General features: G+C 47.9%; 1 protein-coding gene and 1 long non-coding RNA gene across 4 annotated transcripts in view; one reads left to right on the forward strand and one right to left on the reverse strand.

The window, feature by feature from the left end:
- LOC134981086 (uncharacterized) overlaps positions 1 to 7,209 on the forward strand; it is a 41,016-nt gene extending 33,807 nt beyond the window's left edge. For both annotated transcript variants that reach the window (XR_010190515.1, XR_010190514.1), the window contains exon 3: positions 6,294 to 7,209. This is a non-coding gene — a long non-coding RNA (uncharacterized LOC134981086). The remainder of the gene's footprint in view (positions 1 to 6,293) is intronic.
- STON2 (stonin 2) overlaps positions 4,793 to 21,941 on the reverse strand; it is a 102,276-nt gene continuing 85,127 nt past the window's right edge. For both annotated transcript variants that reach the window (XM_063948227.1, XM_063948228.1), the window contains exons 5-7: positions 16,674 to 18,497; positions 13,895 to 14,097; positions 4,793 to 10,059 (exon numbers count right to left, since the gene is read on the reverse strand). In XM_063948227.1, the coding sequence (XP_063804297.1) occupies positions 9,976 to 10,059; positions 13,895 to 14,097; positions 16,674 to 18,497 (2,111 nt within the window). In that variant the 3' untranslated portion in view covers positions 4,793 to 9,975. The remainder of the gene's footprint in view (positions 10,060 to 13,894; positions 14,098 to 16,673; positions 18,498 to 21,941) is intronic.

Below are 21,941 nucleotides of genomic sequence, written 5' to 3' on the forward strand. Positions count from 1 at the left end.
CCCCCCGCCGTTTACTCAAATCTGCCTTGCCGACAACTCCCTCAGGCAGGGAGGCTGTGCTAGAGGCAATTCACAAGCTGTATTCCCAGCAGGTGATAGTCAAGGTGCCCCTACTTCAACAAGGACGGGGTTACTATTCCACACTGTTTGTGGTACCGAAACCAGCCGGTTCGGTGAGACCCATTTTAAAATGGAAATCCTTGAACACTTACATAACAAAGTTCAAGATGGAATCGCTCAGGGCGGTTATTGCAAGCCTGGACGAGGGGGATTACATGCTATCCCTGGACATCAAGGATGCTTACCTGCATGTCCCTATTTACCTTCCTCACCAGGAGTACCTCAGATTGTGGTACAGGATTGCCATTACCAATTCCAGACACTACCGTTTGAACTGTCCACGGCCCGAGGGTGTTTACCAAGGTAATGGCAGAAATGATGATACTCCTTCAAAAAAAAGGGGGAGTTTTTATTTATCCCATACTTGGATGATCTCCTTATAAAGGCAAGGTCCAGGGAGCAGTTACTGGTCGGAGTAGCACTATCTCAGGAGGTGCTACAACAGCATGGCTGGATTCTGAACATTCCAAAGTCACAGCTGGTTCCTTCCACTCGCTTACTGTTCCTGGGGATGATTTTGAACACAGAACAGAAAAAAGTGTTTCTCCCGCAGGAGAAAGCCAAGGAGCTGTTATCTCTAGTCAGAGACCTCCTAAAACCAAAAAGGGTATCGGTGCATCGTTGCACACGAGTCCTGGGAAAATGGTGGCTTCATACGAAGCAATTCCATTCGGCAGGTTCCATGCGAGGACCTTCCGTGAGACCTCTTAGATAAGTGGTCGGGATCGCATCTTCAAATGCATCAAATGATAACCCTGTCTCCAAGGACCAGGGTGTCTCTACTGTGGTGGATGCAGGGTGCTCATCTTCTAGAGGGCCGCAGTTTCGGCATACAGGACTGGGTCCTGGTGACCACGGATGCCAGCCTTCAAGGCTGGGGAGCAGTCACACAGGGAAGAAACTTCCAGGGCCTATGGTCAAGTCAGGAGACTTCCCTACATATAAATTCTGGAACTGAGGGCCATTTACAATGCCCTAAGTCAGGCAAGACCCCTGCTTCAAAACCAGCCGGTACTGATACAGTCAGACAACATCACGGCAGTCGCCCATGTGACCCGACAGGGCGGCACAAGAAGCAGGATGGCAATGGCAGAAGCCACAAGGATTCTCCGATGGGCGGAAAATCACGTACTAGCACTGTCAGCAGTGTTCATTCCGGGAGTGGACAACTGGGAAGCAGACTTCCTCAGCAGACACGACCTACACCCGGGAGAGTGGGGACTTCATCCAGAAGTCTTCCTGCTGTTGGTAAACCGTTGGGAAAGGCCACAGGTGGACATGATGGCGTCCCGCCTCAACAAAAAGCTAAAGAGATATTGCGCCAGGTCAAGGGACCCTCAGGCGATAGTTGTGGACGCTCTAGTGACACCGTGGGTGTACCAGTCGGTTTATGTGTTCCCTACTCTGCCTCTCATACCAAAGGTACTGAGAATAATAAGATGGCGAGGAGTAAGAACGATACTCGTGGTTCCGGATTGGCCAAGAAGGGCTTGGTACCCGGAACTTCAGGAAATGATATCAGAGGACCCATGGCCTCTGCCGCTCAGACAGGACCTGCTTCAGCAGGGGCCCTGTCTGTTCCAAGACTTACCGCAGCTGCGTTTGACGGCATGGCGATTGAGCGCCGGATCCTGAAGGAAAAGGGTATTCCGGAAGAAGTCATTCCTGCGCTTATTAAAGCCAGGAAAGATGTTACGGCAAAGCATTATCACCGCATGTGGCAGGAATATGTTGCATGGTGCGAGGCCAAAAAGGCCCCAACAGAGGAATTTCCACTAGGTCGATTTCTACATTTCCTGCAAGCAGGAGTGAATATGGGCCTAAGTCTAGGCTCCATTAAAGTACAGATCTCGGCTCTGTCGATTTTCTTTCAAAAAGAATTAGCTTCAGTACCTGAAGTTCAGGCATTGTGAAAGGAGTGCTGCATATTCAGCCCCCGTTTGTGCCCCCTGTGGCACCTTGGGATCTCAACGTGGTGTTGAGTTTTCTTAAAATCACATTGGTTTGAGCCACTAAAACCGTGGATCTAAAATATTTCACGTGGAAAGTGGTCATGTTATTGGCCTTGACTTCAGCCAGGCGAGTGTCAGAATTGGCGGCTTTATCATGTAAAAGCCCTTATCTGATTTTCCATATGAATAGGGCAGAATTGAGGACTCGTCCCCAATTTCTTCCTAAGGTGGTGTCAGCGTTTCACCTGAACCAGCCTATTGTGGTGCCGGCGGCTACTAGTGAATTGGAGGACTCCAAGTTGCTAGACGTTGTCAGGGCCCTGAAAATATATGTTTCCAGGACGGCTGGAGTCAGAAACTCTGACTCGCTGTTTATCCTGTATGCACCCAACAAGCTGGGTGCTCCTGCTTCTAAGCAGTCTATTGCTCGCTGGATTTGTAGTACAATTCAGCTTGCACATTCTGTGGCAGGCATGCCACAGTCAAAATCTGTAAATGCCCATTCCACAAGGAAGGTGGGCTCATCTTGGGCGGCTGCCCGAGGGGTCTCGGCTTTACAACTTTGCCGAGCAGCTACTTGGTCAGGGGCAAACACGTTTGCAAAATTCTACAAATTTGATACCCTGGCTGAGGAGGACCTGGAGTTCTCTCATTCGGTGCTACAGAGTCATCCGCACTCTCCCGCCCGTTTGGGAGCTTTGGTATAATCCCCATGGTCCTTACGGAGTTCCCAGCATCCACTAGGACGTTAGAGAAAATAAGAATTTACTCACCGGTAATTCTATTTCTCGTAGTCCGTAGTGGATGCTGGGCGCCCATCCCAAGTGCGGATTGTCTGCAATACTTGTAAATAGTTATTGTTAACTAAAGGGTTATTGTTGAGCCATCTGTTGAGAGGCTCAGTTGTTTTCATACTGTCAAACTGGATATAGTATCACGAGTTGTACGGTGTGATTGGTGTGGCTGGTAAGAGTCTTACCCGGGATTCTAAATCCTTCCTTATTATGTCTGCTCGTCCGGGCACAGTGTCCTAACTGAGGCTTGGAGGAGGGTCATAGTGGGAGGAGCCAGTGCACACCAGGTAGTCATAAATCTTTCTAGAGTGCCCAGCCTCCTTCGGAGCCCGCTATTCCCCATGGTCCTTACGGAGTTCCCAGCATCCACTACGGACTACGAGAAATAGAATTACCGGTGAGTAAATTCTTATTTTTTCACTACTCCTCACTATCGACCTTGCACCCACTAGCAGGGGTGCGGGGGATAGCCCTGGGCTTCAGGTTATCCTTGGGGGAAGATATACTTCTTTTATACTTTTTTTTTTTTTTACACATAGATGCGCACAGTGTGATCAGTGCAGGCTTCTCCAAACACGCTGATCACGGGGACGTCTATTACTAAAGTATATTTTGGCATGAGTTTGCCTAATTCTCGGGTGTGTTTGCAAACATGCAGATGTATTAAGTCTGGAGAAGTGATAAAGCGGTGGTAAGTGCAAGGTGAAAACACACCAGCCAATCAGCTCATAACTGTCAATTTACATATTGGAGCTGATTGGCTGGTGCATTATCACCTTGCACTTATCACTGGTTTATCACTTTTTTTATGACTTCTCCAGGCTTAGTACATCTGCCCATTATTCTTAATTCTCAGTGCACTGTTGTTTCTTATGGAAGGTAAATCCGAGTTTGGCCGATGGTGTATTTGATCATATTTGTGCTTGCCTTTAGTAAATTTCCATGTTTGAAAAAAATATCTAAACACACCCAAGAATGTAATCTCGACCAGACATGAATCTTTGTAAATTTACCTCTTTGTACCTGATGGAAGATTATGTTGGAGGGTGTACCGGATGGAGGGTCATGTTGGAGGGTGTACCGGATGGAGGGTCATGTTGGAGGGTGTACCGGATGGAGGGTCATGTTGGGAGGGTGTACCGGATGGAGGGTCATGTTGGAGGGTGTACCTGATGGAGGGTCATGTTGGAGGGTGTACCGGATGAAGGGTCATGTTGGAGGGTGTACCGGATGGAGGGTCATGTTGGAGGGTGTACCTGATGGAGGGTCATGTTGGAGGGTCTTCCCGTGTATAGGACTATTAAATCAAGTTAATATCATCCTTATTTTATATAGTGTCACGAGGGGTCCACTATAGGGATGGCCATTGACCATCGATGACTAATGTGTCAAAAGGTACACAGACTACTGGAGCAATATCACTTGTTCTTCTGTGTGCGACTACATTTTCTAACCTGGGTAAAAAAGGTAGAAGACAAGAGTCTGATATGAGGGGAACTCTAAGAAAGGAGTAGAAGTCTCCGGAACGTTGCTGCTGAGCCTACAGTTCATTTAAGAAAGAGTTTCCCAGACTCCGGAATTACAGTCCAGGTTTTAAACATATCCATTCCTGAGTGCAGGTGACTTATCTAGTACCTTAGTCAATTTGATTTAATTATCTATACTCACGCATGGATATCCTTAAAACCTGGACTGTAACAGCAGAATTTAGGGAAACTCTGATTTAAGATAAGTTTTCAACAAGCCAGATATGACTTGCGTCCTAGTATGTGTACGAAACCCTCCATTTAGTTATGTTTCCGCTGAGCACCTGGGCAATTACCTGCTGTGTGATCTATGCTGGCTGGCTGTGTGCCATGATCCCCTCATTACTATTAAGTCTTCCAGCAGCACTGAAAGCACATGGGGAAAAAAACAGGCCGGACACCTTGTTAATGCTTTATTCGCCTTTCTACACATAAAGCAAAGAGCAATCAGTAGTATCATTTCCTAAAGGAAATGCTAAAAACAAGAAAACTGTATCTGCTGGAGCTTTGTGCTATGCCGCGCTCAGTTCATTGTAGGAAACGTCCTTGCTTCACCAAGCATCCTGCAGTTTGCTATAATGCCACACGGGGGAGATAGTGGGTAATGTGCATTACCTTTCAAGTTGTAGAATAATAAAATCCAGAGGTTCCCAAAACGCCATCCTCAAGGCATCCCAACAGTCCAGGATTTAGGTATATCGATGGCCCAGCACAGATGGATAAATCAAATTGACTGAGGTGCTAATTAAGTCACCTGTGGCCAAGCATGGATACATTTAAAACCTGGACCGTTGGGGTGCCTTGAGAACTGCATTTGAGAACATCTGATACATACTTGCCTACTCTCCCAGAAGCTGCGGGAGGCTCCCGTTTTTTGGGGTAGCTCCCCACACCCCCGGAAGAGGCAGGTCTCCCACATCCTGCTCGCACCCTAGTGAGATAATCTCCCGTATTCGCGGGTCCGTGGGGTGGGGAAGGGGTTAAAATGATGCAAATCACGTCATTTTAGCCTCGCCCCCTTCCCGGCATCTTTTCCCGGTGTGGGGGTGGGGCTTGATGATGTCACAGCCCGGTCCCGCCCCCCGAAGTCTCCCGGGGAGGAGAAATTAAAGGTAGGCAAGCATGCTGTGATATAACCCCATTTGTATGTATAGCAGCCAGTTACACTAGGTCAGGGTTCTTAAAGTGAATCCAGTGCCGTTACAATAAAATGGAACCTCCAGCCATTGTAATATCCAAGTAATTGTTTCTAACCTATCTACTTTGGAGCCCTGACTTTCCACAACATGTATTGTGGATTGATGGATTTGTTACAATAATACTGTATATGTTGTTGCTACATTCTGCAGAACAGTTAACCCTTAGTGCTACAGCGAGGGGGGGGGGGGGGTTAACAGTTCTTTTCCCGTAACCATGAATTTATTAAAATGGGAATGTAGCTTAATTAAATTCTACCTGCCCAGTTCTGTATTACTCAGTAGGCGTTTTATTATTCGCTAACACTGTAAGGTCACCACCCCTGCACCTAGTGTTGTCGCAGTAGCCATGGAATGGAAGTCTGGCGCACGTGTGTCTTTAAATACAAAAAGGTCTCGCTTAGAGTTTACGTAAAAATGGCGGCCTGAGAAGCGTAGGTTGAGTCTGAAGCACATATCTCCGTCCAGTTCCTCCCAACTACAGCGTAGAAATGCAGCTTGACAGCGTTAAGTAATAAATACAAAAGTTAGATGGCCCTATTTCTACACAATATCACGTAATGAAGTGTCATATACATGAGAGAGAATAGTGTCTCGTCTGTTACTAATAAATACGAAAGTTGCATTTTTCATACAAGAAGTTATCAAATACAAAAAACACCCCATGCCGGTCATGAAATTCATTGGAAGTCTTCTCTCCCGCAGTGTCCAGAGGGTATAAGGGTCTGCAGCCTGACACAGTGAAACAGGTAGGATCGTGAATAAAGTAGTATCAACCAATCAGATAACACTGCTGTCATCATCGCCACATATCTGTAGGCTTAATTCAGACCTGATCGCTCCTCTGCGAATTTGCAGAGGTTTGCGATCGGATAGTCACCGCCCAGACATGGTGAAATATCGCGCTGTGCGAAAAGCTGTGCAAGCTGCAAATCCGTTTGCAATCTCACTCGCCATCGAATATTTTTTCCAGTCTGTGCGTAGCCCAGGACTTACTCCTACAGGGCGACAGAAACAGTCTGATTAGGCCGGAGCTGACGTCACACACCCGCCCTGAAAACGCTCGGGAACACCTGTGGGTTTTTTTCAGGCACTTCCAGAAAACGGCCAGTTACCACCCACAAACGTCCGCTTCCTGTCAATCAGCCTGCGTTCGCCTAGCGATCAAAAAAGACACAGGATTTTTTCGCAGTTTGGCCTCGCGCATTACGACCCATACGCATGCGCATTCCATAATTGGCCGCTGTGCGATTTCGCACAATAGCGATCAGATCTGAATTAGTACCTTTGTACCAGGCATCTGGTACCCACAGAGGATAAGCCTCCTAAGAAGGGTATATAGGGCTGTCTGATTCCGTCATATCTCCACGGGGCATGCATAAGACTAAATACCACCACATTTTGGTATACATGCGCAGTATGGAAAGATGTATGGATCTTACTCAACAAATGGACCTTGTGTCCAACTGTGAGGCCCAGCATCATAAAAATCCCTATATCCGCCATAATGGCGTGAGACTTGATGGCCACCACAAGTGCGCAGGCTGCTCCTTTCCACACTATAGTGGTCATTCCGAGTTGATCGTAGCGGTGCTAAATTTAGCACAGCTACGATCATAAACTCAGACATGCGGGGGGACGCCCAGCACAGGGCTAGTCCGCCCCGCATGTCAGTGCCGCCCCCTCCCCCGCCGAAGTGCAAAGGCATCGTACAGCGGCGATGCCTTTGCACTTCAAGAGTAGCTCCCAGCCAGTGCAGCTTTAGCGTGCTGGCCGGGAGCTACTCATCGCTCCCCGGCCCGCAGTGGCTGCGGGTGACGTCACGCAGCCGCTGCGGCCCACTCCCCGCACGGTCCAGCCACGCCTGCGTTGGCTGGAGCGCGCCCACAAAACGGCTGCCAAACGCCGCCGATTCAACCACTCCCGCCCATCAACTGCCTCTGTCAATCATCAGAGGCGATCATAGCGCAGCAACGGGCGGCCATGCGCCGGTGCACTGCGGCGCCGGCGCAGTTATGACCCGAACGCTACGCTGCGAAAAACGGCAGCGTGCCATCGGGTCAGAGTGACCCCCAATAATCAGAGCAGATTCACTGTACGGGTGACGGCCTTTTAAACATAGCAGCAGACGCTGCAGTTTGTATAAAGAGACGGTGCTATTTCTGGGGTTGCAGCTTCTGACTGGTCTTGCTCACACGAACTCTGAAGCTTCACACAGCCCCAGTTTTCAGATGGACGAGTACAATAAGCTGCAGGACGCAGCCCCTGGACCCCCAGTGTCTTTTATAGCTTACATTTGCAGCTTCCCCATGCTACAAATAACTGATCTCGTAAATGCATCTCTAGGTCAGCGCACATAAGCTGATGCCTTGTCCTCCTTGTCACTGTGAAATCGAAGCTTCCTCCAGCAGTTAAAGATCCAGCTGAATGCGTGCAGCGACAGATCAGATCACTTACATACATCTAAACACACACACATACACACACACACACACACACTGCTCCATAGTACAACATATAATGTGCGGGGACACACAGATCCACTCGGCAGGCGGGGTGGGTGCTGGTGAATTCAGACTCCTGTCTGCTACGACTGGGGGTGTACAAATTACGTTTTTATGGCAAAAGATTGAGGATGATAATTACATACATATAAAAGCTGTAAACGGTCACCAGCCCATTACAACAGCGCTCAGTGAAACACTGCTGCACAACATTAGAGTATAAACATTCAGCGGGCACAGAAGAGAGGCGGCCTTAAGGGCCCCATACACTACAGCAACATGTCGGAGGCTAAAGTCAGATGCGATTTCCCTTGAACCGGCAGCTTCCCAGGTGGCAGGATCGCATAGGATACATCGTATGTGGTCCTTTTGCATACGATGTATCGTATGCGATCCCAGCCATGCCATGCGGGATCTGACATATCACGAGTGCAGCACTAACGCGACCTAGGGGCTCTAATCCGATGCTAACGGGGCCGTGCATCGGATCGAATGTAAAACACATCCAATTTGCCACTTTTCATCCGATTTATCGGCCCGAAAAGTCAAAATCGGATAAAATCGGGCATTATCGTTCTAGTGTATGGGGCCCTTTAGGGCCAGTGCAGATAAAGATGGGCCTACGTGGTTGTAGTTTGAGCCTGCAGGTTGGCCTTAGATATTCTGTATATTGTGCTATGAGTCTATGTCAGGGTGTGTAATACCTGGTAGTGGTTATTGTGCTCACGTGAGGTGCCGTAGTACAGGACGGTTCCAGGCACCTACCTAAAAGAGCCGTGATTCTGGGCCTCTGCACTTACCTAGCCCTCTGGTAATATCTGTGCTTATCAGGATATTTACAGTGTAAGGAGATGGCTACTACAGAGACCTAGCCCATACTAAATGCCTGAAAATGACAGGAGCTGTTATCACATATAAATTGTTGTACAGATTGCGGCTTCGGAACTGAATGGATTGTGCTGATATCCAGTGTTGGTGGAACAGATGACTGTAGCGTTGTCAAGACACAGTGGTCCATTCACAGCCCAGATCTGCACAATGTCCTGGTGTTTTGTGCGGATGGACATTAGTCAGAGCAAAAGACCGAGCCTCTCCCCACCTCCAGCAAAATAAAGGTCAAGTGATATTCGGGGGCGAACTCATCACGTGGCGGGGACGCTTTTGCAGCCATAATAAAGCTCTGCAATTGATACGTTAAATCACAGGAACAAGACTGCAGAAATCTCTCCAGTCTATAAAATGTCAGATACATGAGACGATTTAGCCCTTTACGCAGAAGTTCCTAGAATTGTCCCCATTTAGCATCCGCCTCTCCTGAGCTAATTAGTTCCGCAATGACAATTTTTCCTACAAACTTCAAGTCAGAACAGTTTGAGAACTTCCTCTCGTTGTGAATCGCTCCGTAAAGTTGGTGCTATTCTATCTGGCAAAGCAGAAATTACATCTTCTCTAAATTATTCCACGTTCATTTGACGAACAGGATGCGGAAAGTGTAAGAATGTCGCTCGGAGAGCCTCGCTCGCCATGTTTTAGGTTGCTCAGATCTGAAGGTCTCACCGGCACGCAGTGCGCTATTCCACATCTCTGGCGTTTATCCATAGCACAGGTCGCTGCGTCTTCCCGATTCTTGGTTCTCGACGCACTATTTTCTCTACGCCTGGCACCCTGGGCTTCCGTCCCTAGCGCACAAGCCATCCATCTAATGTCGCTACCTAGCCAACATGACGTCGGCGCTTCAATCCTACAAATTATTACTTGTCATTGAACTTGTGGCACACTGGTGCGTGGCCCTGGGCACGTTATCACCCTGTGGGTCTGGTGCTGGTTACACCCGTGTGCCCGTCTCCTGTCAGCAATAATGATTTACTGGCTTCCCTTGGAAACTATTGTGTAACACATTCCGCGGGATTTTCTACAGCTTCGCCCTCCATATCTGGGTTCAGAGTCTTCTTCTGCTCAATTTCCACCTGGAGAGAAGAGAAGGAAAGTTAGCAGCAGGCCACTGCAATCCCACAGGCAGGTGTAGGTAGTATATGGTGCGGGCTTCAGAATCTCTATTCAGTACATGTACAACTAAAGACAAAAAGGGTCTGAAAGAGTCACACGCAGAAGCGCAGGCAGCGGCGTATATCGGCGGGCGCCCATCTGCCACTTTATGCAAATGCTTATGCAAGGAATGTGCAAAGACTGAAACAAACACTTTTAGCACCCGTGCATGCTATAATACTGATTGGAGCATCCTTACACACCACCATCAGTCGCAGCTTCAACACCTGCTCCAGCCCTGCGTCTGTGCGTCTGTGTATACGGCCGCTTATCACTGAGCTATGTGAGCAATCAGCATTATGTGTGGCTCCAAACCTGGTCCAGCGTACGTTTTACAGACAAGCACAGAAGCTGCTTCATGGTCCTCATTCACGTGTGGTTGTTCTTGCGATTCCTGATGCTATCTTTTGCGCAATTGTGACTATGGGGGGGTCATTACGAGTTGATCGTAGCTGTGCTAAATTTAAAGCTAAGATCATCTTCCCTGACATGCGGGGGGACGCCCAGCACAGGGCTAGTCCGCCCCGCATGTCAGTCCGCCCCCCCCCCCCCATGCCCAAATACAAAAGCATCGCACAGCGGCGATGCTTTTGTATTTGTGGAGTAACTCCCGGCCAGCGCAGCTCCTGCGGCTGGCCGGGAGTTGTTCATCGCTGCCACTGGCCGCAGCGGCTGTGTGAGACGTCACGCGACCGCCGCGCCCCCCCTTCCCCCCCCCCCCCCCAACGGTCCGGCCACGCCTGCGTTGGCCGGACCGCGCCCCCTAAACGGCGGCTTAATGCCGCCGTCCAGCCCCCTCCCGCTCAGCGACCGCCTCTGCCTCAGAAGTGATCGCTAGGCAACGACGGCTGCCATGCGCCGGCGCACTGCGGTGCCGGCGCATGCGCAGATCAGATCTGATCGCTGCGCTGCAACCAACTGCAGCGAGCGATCGGGTCGGAATGACCCCCTATATGCTAATATGGGTAGAAGCTAACTCAAGCATAGGGACGCCCACTGCTATTGCCTCATTTCCATCTAACGGTGAATAACTGCTGTTACATCGGTACCATCGTCATATATCGGGTCATGTGGCAGAGTCTGAATGCCTCTGTAGACGTGCAGGCTGAGCTGCTCTCCAGTAGCAAGTAGGATCACAGCTGCTAATTTATGCACGCCCACAAAGTGCTGTCTGAACGGCCATGACGCCTGCGTTTACCCGAGCACTCCGCGTTCCCACCCCCATACGCTGTCTTCCTGTCACTCACTTTGCGACTAGCTCCTCTGTGCGATTGCATTTCACTTGCTGCGCACACGTACTGCGGCTCAAAAACATTGGCTGATTTGCATACAATAGCAGCTTTGTGACGGCATCTGATAAGGCCCCATAATAGAAAGGCAAAAATCACAGAAATACAAATAACTTCTTATTGAGCAAAGCAGTGTTATACAAATGTGAGCATGAAGGGAGTAATTACAGCATGGGCTAACATGGAGAGATCACAGCATGGGGTAACATGGAGAGATAACATGGGGTAACATGGAGAGATTACAGCATGGGGTAACATGGAGATATAACATGGGGTAACATGGAGAGATAACAGCATGGGGTAACATGGAGGAATAACATGGGGTAACATGGAAAGATAACAGCATGGAGTAACATGGAGAGATAACAACATGGGGTAACATGGAGAGATCACAGCATGGGGTAACATGGAGAGATAACATGGGGTAACATGGAGAGATCACAGCATGGGGTAACATGGAGGAATAACATGGGGTAACATGGAAAGATAACAGCATGGAGTAACATGGAGAGATAACAGCATGGGGTAACAGACAGATAACAGCATGCGGTAACTTGGAAGAATAACATGGGATAACATGTAGAGGTAACATGGAGGAATAACATGGACAGATAACAGCATGGGGTAACATGGAAGAATAACATGGGGTAACATGGAAGAATAACATGGGGTTATATAGAGAGATAACAGCATGGGGTAACATGGAGGAATAACATGGAGAGATAACAACATGGGGTAACATGGAAAGATAACAGCATGGAGTAACATGGAAAGATAACAGTATGGAGTAACATGGAAAGATAACAGTATGGAGTAACATGGAGTTATAACAACATGGGGTAACATGGAGGAATAACATGGGGTAACATGGAAAGATAACAGTATGGAGTAACATGGAGGAATAACATGGGGTAACATAGAAAGATAACAGCATGGAGTAACATGGAGAGGTAACAACATGGGGTAACATGGAGGAATAACATGGGGTTACATGGAGAGATAACAGCATGGGGTAACATGGAAGAATAACATGGGGTAACATGGAAGAATAACATGGGGTTACATAGAGAGATAACAGCATGGGGTAACATGGAGGAATAACATGGAGAGATAACAACATGGGGTAACATGGAGGAATAACATGGGGTAACATGGAAAGATAACAGTATGGAATAACATGGAGGAATAACATGGGGTAACATAGAAAGATAACAGCATGGAGTAACATAGAGAGGTAACAACATGGGGTAACATGGAGGAATAACATGGGGTTACATGGAGAGATAACAGCATGGGGTAACATGGAGAATAACAGGGTTACGTGGAGAGATAACAGCATGAGGTAACATGGAGGAATAACATGGGGTTACATGGAGAGATAACAGCATGGGGTAACATGGAGAATAACAGGGTTACGTGGAGAGATAACAGCATGGGGTAACATGGAAAGATCACAGCATGGGGTAACAGAAAAATAACAAGGGGTTACATGGAGAGACAACATCATGGGCAGCATGGAGGGATAACAAGGTAGGGCAGCATGGAGGGATAACAAGGTAGGGCAGCATGGAGGGATAACGTGGGTCAGCAAGGAGGTAACATGGAGGGATAACAACGTGGGGCAGAATAGACGGATAACAATGTGGGGTAACAAGGAGGGATCAGCCACTCTGGAGGTTCCAGTGGCGTGGGGCATTAGAAAGTGTGTAGACACAGTAGGAAAGCTATGGATCATTGTAGAGTGTAGTGGAGTGAGGCAGTACAGAGCAGGGACGGATCTAGACTTTTCTTTTAGGGGGCGGTTTACGGTTTAATTTTGACTCCTCCCCTCTCCAGTCCTAACTCCTCCCATCTACAATCCTAACTCCTCCTCTCTCAATTCCGGAAAAACTTAACTTTTTGAGTGAGACTGAGATAGTGCTTTGTGATTGTTCTATGTACATGTGACTGTGCTGTGGGGTAATTGTATTTATTGGCCCTAGTACCCACACACCTGCAAGAGAGGGGCAAATGCTCTGTAACCCTTGCTCTCCTGGCTCCTCTGTGCTGCTGTGGTATAGGCTGCAGCACAGCATTCTGCCTCAGGCTCTCCCTGGAGAGCTCTCTTCTGCTCAAAAGTGGGCGTGGCTATGACTGTGTTAGGGGGGGTGGTCGCCCCTTCGCCCCCTCCCCCTAAATCCGGACCCTGGTACAGAGGCATGAGGCATATACAGTAGCATTCATTTGGAGCACACAGGGGCAGCGCTGACGGAGATATTATAGGCAGCCGTCCCTCTTATTTCCACTTCACACATAACTGATCTGGGCTTAATTAAACTATTGATAAAAAATATGTGAAGACACTGACGGTAACCTCACTGTGACACCCCCCAGCAGCTGCAGTACTATAATATCCCAACGCCTCGGTACAGAACGAAACACTGGGAATGGCCTGTGCCGATTCCAGCTCCTGGTACTGGGGTCTCACCTTGTAGAAGTAATGGGCAGAATAGTTCACCCACTTCTTGATTTCCATCCTCTCCTCCACCGACATAGAGCGCACAGCTATCTTGGAGGCTGAGGCCGAGGGCATGTGGAACTCTACCTCCACGTGGCGGGCAAAGCTCTGGGGCACCTCCCGGTCCGAACCCAGCTCCAGGCGGCAGTAGAAGCAGTGGGGGTGGCCCCATCCTGAGGTAGATAAAAGGGATAAAGTCTGTATAGCAGCATGAAGAACTGGTTTATACAAGCGCTGGAGAGAAGTTTATTCTGTGATGTACAGAGAGTTACAGTCGGGAGCGAGTTGGGTCCTGGGCAATTCCCAGCACATCTGCAGTGTTCTGTGCCCACCCCCATGAGCAAGTGAGAAACTAGGGGAAATCTATATATGAAGGTATAAATGTTGGCACACAGTGCATATCCTTTGGTACACCCCACCCAATGAATGATCGTGGGCCTTATCACAGCATGATTGACAAGGTGGGGGGAGGGGGGGGGGAGTGCACCAGGAAATACAGGCGTGTCACGCCCGTTTTCACGGTCGGCTGATGATGACACCAATTGAATTGCGATCGCATGGCGGGGCAGCGCCACACATGCTGTGCGGTTTTGTCCCGTGCTGGGCCGCGATTTTAGTGGTCGCAGATTTTGATAAAATAGCAGAATCTGCGACCAACTCTGAATAACCCCCAAATGATTATGCACTTGGAGGGATTTAAATAGTATAATTTGGCCAATAAAGACATGTCATGTATGTAGAGGGGTTAGACATGTCATGTATGATGAAGTGTTGTATTGATGGGAAAGTGCTTTTTGAACTTGCAGATGGGAGTTAAAGGTGTCTTTTTTCCCAACATCTTATAAACTTGTATAAAAGCACTCAAAAAAATCACTCAAACATATTTCTGTCCCATCCCCACAATACTGTAAAGACTTTAATTTCCTGAAACCACTTGCTGGTTATCAATTGTCCACCATTACTAACCATTTGACACATTTTAATAACCACCAGTACTTCACATATGACCACTAACAACCTATTACACTGTCCTGCTACAGACGTGTCCTCAGCTGCCACTTTTTGGGGGTTCAGAATAATTTTCCCTCTTGAACATGCATTTCTCTGAGGTCACTCTTTGCAGAAAAAAAACCCGCCATCACCGCAAGTACCGCAAATCGCCATTTGTAATTGAATCTCGCATTTCTCAGTTGCGCACATTACCGCCAAGTATGCAGATTTGCATCTAAATGAATAGTCCCTTAAGAGTTAGAGTTTTATACTTAACACAGGGCCTGATTGCTTGCAGTCACCCCTTAGTTGTGGCATGACTGACGTACTGCAGCGCTAGGGGGGGGGGCAAGCCGGGGTGGCGACCAGGACTATTCTACAGAACGGGGGAGTGTCGAAAACGCACAGCAGCGATCAGATCTGAATGACCCCCCTTTGTTATGAACACTAGAGGATCCCTAGCTGCTGTGGAACTACAAATCCCAGGTTGGAGGACATGTTGGGACTTGAAATTGAACAACGTGCAGAGAACTAAAGTTTATCCAAAGTCTGATCTACACGAAAAGAAACAGAGGGATTCCTCAGTGTATTTATTACCGGTAGAGTTGTGTAAATAAGTAGTTGCCTATGCAGCAGCTGTCTGTGTTAAATGCTAATAATCCAATAATGTCAGTGGGGACTATTTAACCTCTGGTCCGCAGCCATCTAACAACTGGCTAAAAGAGGAAAATAGATTAACGTTTTATTTTTGTGATAATTGCACTTAGAATATGCGGACTAACAAGTGACCGAAGCCCTGATTCAGAGGTGACTGCAGTGGCGAAATACGCACGCCGTTGCCCAATGTTTTTTTTTTGCCGTGTATGCCCCTACATTGCACTGTGCATGTATCCCAATTGTCGGTGCACAGAGGCCCTCATTCCAAGTTGATCGCTCACAGCCGTGCAAACGCATAGTCGCCGCCCACTGGGGAGTGTATTTTCGCTTTGCAGGAGTGCGAACGCCTCTGTGCAGCCAAGCAGTACAAAAACATTTTGTGCAAAACAAGACCAGCCCTGTAGTTACTTATCCTGTGCGATGATTGCAGCGACGGAGGTCCCGGAATTGACGTCAGATACCCGCCCTGCAAACGCCTGGACACGCCTGCGTTTTTTCCAAACACTACCAGAAAACGGCCAGTTGACACCCATAAACGCCCTCTTCCTGTCATTCTCCTTGCGATCGGCTGTGCGAATGGAATCGTCGCTAGAAGCAGTGCAAAACAACGATGCTTTTTGTACCCGTACGCCGCGCGTGCGCATTGCGGCCCATACGCATGCGTAGTTTTGCCGTTTTTTTAAATGATCGCTACGCCGTGAACAACGGCAGCTAGCGATCAACTCAGAATGAGGGCTAAAGACACTACACAGAATTGGAACCGGAATCTGGGATTTATAGTGGGTATTCCCGGGAGGTAACGGGACGGCAAAGCCGATGCAGGTGCAACATTTAAAGGGTCTGCATACAGAGAAGTATAAATTTGGTCATAGGAGGCCATAATCTGATGGAGAAATTGCACCGGCCACCCTGGCTGCAAGTTACGATAGCAAGGAAATGCAAGTGTTTGTCCCAGTCATTTTAAAATCGGACGCACCCACCTCTGTGTCTGGCCCAGAGCTTACACTGTTCAAGTTTTGCTTACGTCAAAATAATTAATTAGTGTTATCGACCAGAAGACATGTTGGAGGTATAAAGAGTAAAGGTGAACGGTTTGTCTTACCTGAGTTTTTATCAGGCAGTCTGCTAATTCGCCACACTATGGCATTGTAGGCATGCTCATATTTAGCCGTTCCCAGTGTAACTCTCATGGCTGGTTCGGAACCAGACAGGCTGGGAGAGCCAAAACTGGCTTCCCTGTTGACTTTGGCCTTCAGAGACCTCTCCCCTAATACACTGTCTCTCCGGAAATAATTTACCCACTCCTGAGGAACTGGGTGTCGAATAGTGACATTTTCACAGGGAACTTGTGATAGACTGTCTCGGTTAGAGGAGAAGCCTGTGGACATGACTAGCCAGCTTTGTAGCTCAACCTCAGCCCCACGAACACACGCCTGGGTTCTGAGTGTGAATGGCAACGTCTTTTCGGAAAACACTGTCCTAAACCTCATTAATTCAAACCTGCAGGCATCCATTGGAGTGAACACTACCATCCTGGAGCTGTGGAATGCTTCTTCATCTGCTGAGGCATGGAATTGGCAATCGTGGAGTCTCACCCACTTGGTGGTAGTAGTTGGCATGATGTCATGTCTAGAGACAACTTCGTTGCCTTTAATGAGGACATCGTTGAGCCCTATCCTGCAATCTGCCATCCCTGAGATGAAACTGAGAACGTGAATGTGTGTGACCACAGAGTGTTGGAGAAGCTGGTTGTCTCCTTTGCCCAGAATTCCCCGGAATTCATCTCTGACATCCAAAGTGATCTCCTCTTCATTGTAACTTTGGTGCACAGTGCTAAGGTCTACTGTGGCAACTCGGTGAAACAGAACATCTTGAATTGTGGAGATGATACTTATAAAGTCTGAATAGTCTGTTGTTCCCAACTTAACAACCTGTTCTTTCTCTCCCGTGTGAGTGATAAGAGGCATTGGCTGGTACTTCCGTTTCTCCCTATACAGCACCCGGTCAATGCGAACTGTATGAATCCTCCCATTGTCATCATAGTTTTGAAGTTTAGGATCGGAAATCTCATGGTTGACTTCCAGCTGAAATTCTCTGAATGGCTTTTCCAAACCCTTTTCGTAAAACAGCTGGAAGAACCCAGTCTCTGTGACTTTGACATAAATGGGACCCCAGTGTCTCGAAGACATAATGTTCTTTTTCTCTGGAATTCTCAGCATCATCGGCCAGCCATCCTTTGGTTGAGGCTTAGTAAAAGTTAAACATGGACCAAGAGGCTCATCAAATTTCAGAGGGTCATCAGGTAACGTAGGGCTGCCAGGAGAATCTGGGTCTTCAATTTGAATCTGCTTGAGATGTTCAACAGCGTCAGCCTGCAAAGCCTTTTTCCGATAGTCTTCAAACTGTTCGGTATCAAGTTCCTCAGCGAGGATGGAGATGGAATTTCTTTGGCATGAGTCTGCCCCACTGGATACTGAAGAGTGTTGAGAACGTCTCTCCTGCTCCTCAAAGAAGGTGCTGAATGGATTGATTGGGGATGGCTGGACATCTTTTAAGGCCTCATCTAGGAAAGGATTAGGGGCCTTTGTAGGAGTGGAATTTAATGAGAGCTGTCTATGCAACGAGGAGAAGTCAAGTCTCTGAGCCCTGGAAAGGTCAACCAGTGAGCTTTTGGGTCGTTCTCTCTTTCTTAAGGATCCAGTGGCATTGCAGGTTCTCTCAGGTGTAGAAGGTGATTTCGGACTGTCTGTTGGTTTAGACGTCGATTCCTTTGGACAAGGTGCAATAGTTTCATCTTCAAAAGTGACCCAGCTTGGGAATCGAGACCTTGTAACTGTTCCTGTGTGACCGTTGACTGTGCAGCTGTTGGCTGGCCAAGTAGTGGTCTCCATATCTAGCGCTTCATCTTCCTGGAAAGAGGAGTTATCTGTAGGGAGAATAAACAATACAGTTAGTATGCAGATGTGAGATACACCCAACTTGTCTGGACAACAACATTTCTCATGGGTTTATGAAACTCAGTTTGTAGATTGAAAAAAAAAAACAAGGCAAAGCAAAAACAAGTTAACAGTGTTATGTCATCTACGCTCCACGGTGCACATAATGTAAACAGGACACTATTAGGCCTGCAGATTTCCAGAGTCTCTGTGTGAAGTTCAGGAGCTGTGACCTCTCCCAGCACAGGGCCTGGATTCAGGAAGAGACTTTGACAGGAGTTGGGAGTGCATGCTAAGATAAGGGTTGGAGGAAGAGCAGACTCGCAGGACACTCGGCTGTGCTGCTGAGAGAGACGTCAAGTCCAGGAAGAAGAGGGAGAAGCATTGCTGGCTCCCGGTCTCAGTCCGGCTTCCCTAAACCTTCATTTACAAGCAAAGCTATAAAGGCATCTTGGAAACTGGTTCTGCATACAGTACACTGAGGTTCAACTTTCCAAACTGTGACACTCATAGCAAACTTAACTGCTAGCAATGCCATGATCTGCAAATGTGCTACTCTCAGGAAGATTACCTGGCCTGCAGCTCAGGTGGTCCCACTCTCACATCTATCAAACCTCAGCCAGCCGCCGAAACAAGGGCCCATTCACAGCTACAGTCATAGGAGGTCATGGTCAGACGTACACTGCATCTGCCATAGTAGAGCTGGTGCAAGTTTGAATGGTGTGATATAAGGACGTACCAATCATATTATATGCATGCGGGCAGGCTATATATATATATATATATATATATATATATATATGTATGTGTGTGTGTTAATTACAGTATATGCAGTTTAAAAGGACAAACATTTTGCCATTTCTGCATGCATCTACAAACATGACATAAACCATTATTTAAGACAAGCAGAAAACTGGCTTTGTAAATATGAATTTCCTCCGAACGTGCTGCCTGAGCAAGGGGTCCAGTCTTTCTTTCTGTGTGCACCCCTCAATGCCAGATGGTACATTTCTAGTCGGATGACTGGTTATGGAGCTGGGCCACAGGAGGGTAGTAAAACAGACAATACTTTGGGGATAGTTAGATAAAAAGTGGATTTTCTGTTAAATCTCTGCTTCTGTTTCCATAGAGAATAACTCTTCTGCGATGCAGAGACGCTTTACAGACCGCATAAAACCAGGAGGTGCTGGGCGTATTTTTAGCACAAACGCTGTTATCTGTCCGCCCACCCGGTACATACATCGGAGCTAGTCTCCATTCTGCTTTATGTTGTTACTCTGTGCAGACACTGACTCTGTCGTTACTTTAAAATGAGATTTGCATTAAAAACAGTTACCCAAGCTCTCTCGCCTAAGGCCGGCCGGGTCTCTGCGCATGGACGCAAATAGCAAGCTTTAGCAATGCAGCGCGTGCGGGGATGTGATCTCCCGGAACTGTTCCATCTTGTAGCAATGTCGTATGTACAGGATAGCGACGCCTGTTTCTGATGGACCTCATGCACTTAAGTGAGGCTTGTGTAAGTAACAAGGGCAGAATTTAATTTGCCCCATTAATTTAACGGGGGTAAAAAAAAAAAAAGTTTCAATTACAGACCCTTGCATTAGCTACACGGAACCTCGCATTAGCTACACGGAACCTTGCATTAGCTACACGGAACCTCGCATTAACTACACGGAACCTCGCATTAGCTACTCGGAACCTCACATTGGCTACACGGAACCACGCATTAGCTACACGGAACCACGCATTAGCTACACGGAACCTTGCATTAGCTACACGGAACCTCGCATTAACTACACGGAACCTCGCATTAGCTACACGGAACCTCGCATTAGCTACACAGAACCTCGCATTAGCTACACAGAACCTCGCATTAGCTTACTCAAGCGGTATCACGCAAAAACAGCCACTTTGCATCCAGTGTAGCAGCCAGACAGCATGGGCGAAAGGAGGAGCGATGGCCCGATAATTGGAGCTCCCCCATATATAGCACGACGTTGGCTGAATGATGGTCAGTAGGATTGGACAGGTTCCATAACCAAACAGTTGGTTTGCATGATTATATGTGTATGGTCATCTTAACAATCCATGCGCCTAATTCAGACCTGATCGCTGCACAGCGGCCGATTATCGAATGACTGCGCATGCGTATGGATTATAATGCGTAGGCGCATAGGCTTTTTTATTTTTTTTAACGCTAGGTGAACGCAGGCTGATTGACAGGAAGCGGACGTTTGTGGGTGGTAACTCTGGGAGTGTCAGGAAAAATCGCAGGCGTTCCCAAGCATTTTCAGGGCGCGTGTGTGACGTCAGCTCCGGCCCCGATCAGCCTGTTTGCATCGCACTGTAGGAGTAATTCCTGGGCTGCGCACAGACTAAAAAAAATCATTCGATGGTGAGTGTGTTTTGCGAACGGATTTGCAGCTGACTGTCGTATGCAAAGTTTTTCGCATGGCTTACACAGACTTGCACTTTGCAGCACCCATGGTGCCGTGCAAGCCGCCCGTCACAGACGCTGAGAAATCTCATTGCAACGAAGGAGATCCTTGTCCTCTTCCCTCTCCCTAAATGGCAGCGACACAAATCTGTTTTCACAAACGGAGATCAGACTGTCAATAACTGACAGAATGCTTCTGTCCTACATCACAGGATCCGTTTGCGCACCCGCAGATCGGGTCCTGCACATGTTCAAAGTACCGACAATCAGTACTTTACAGCACTGGACAGACCTGAATAACCCTCATAACGCCTATAGGGGGTCATTCCGAGTTGATCGCTAGCTGAAAATGTTCGCTGCGCAGCGATGATGCAAAAAAATGGCACTTCTGCGCATGCGTATGTTGCGCAGTGCGCACATGCGACGTACTTTCACAACGGCCGATGTACTTTCACACAAGGTCTAACGAAGCTTTTCAGTCGCACTGCTGGCTGCACAGTGATTGACAGGAAGAGGGCGTTTCTGGGTCTCAACTGACCGTTTTCAGGGAGTGTTCGGAAAAACGCAGGCGTGCCAGGAAAAACGCAGGCGTGGCTGGGCGAACGCAGGGTGGGTTTGTGATGTCAAAACAGGAATTGAACAGTCTGAAGTGATCGCAAGCGCTGATTAGGTCTGAAGCTACTCTGAAACTGCACAAAATTATTTTGGAGCCGCTCTGCGATCCTTTCGTTTGCACTTCTGTTAAGCTAAAATACACTCCCAGTGGGAGGCGGCATAGCGTTTGCACAGCTGCTAAAAACAGCTAGCGAGCGATCAACTCGGAATGACCCCCATAGAGTCTATTAAAAAAAAGTTTCCCCGAAACTTTTAGCAAAAATACTTAATGCATAAAACCAGTCAGATGCCATGTACTAAACTTCTGCACAGACGGAGAGTTGTGTACTGTCACATGCCTATTGTTGCAGGTGCACTGCAAATTATTGTGGTCATTTGTGTC

The sequence above is a fragment of the Pseudophryne corroboree genome, chromosome 12, assembly GCF_028390025.1.
Source record: "Pseudophryne corroboree isolate aPseCor3 chromosome 12, aPseCor3.hap2, whole genome shotgun sequence".
NCBI classification, from domain to species: Eukaryota; Metazoa; Chordata; class Amphibia; order Anura; family Myobatrachidae; genus Pseudophryne; species Pseudophryne corroboree.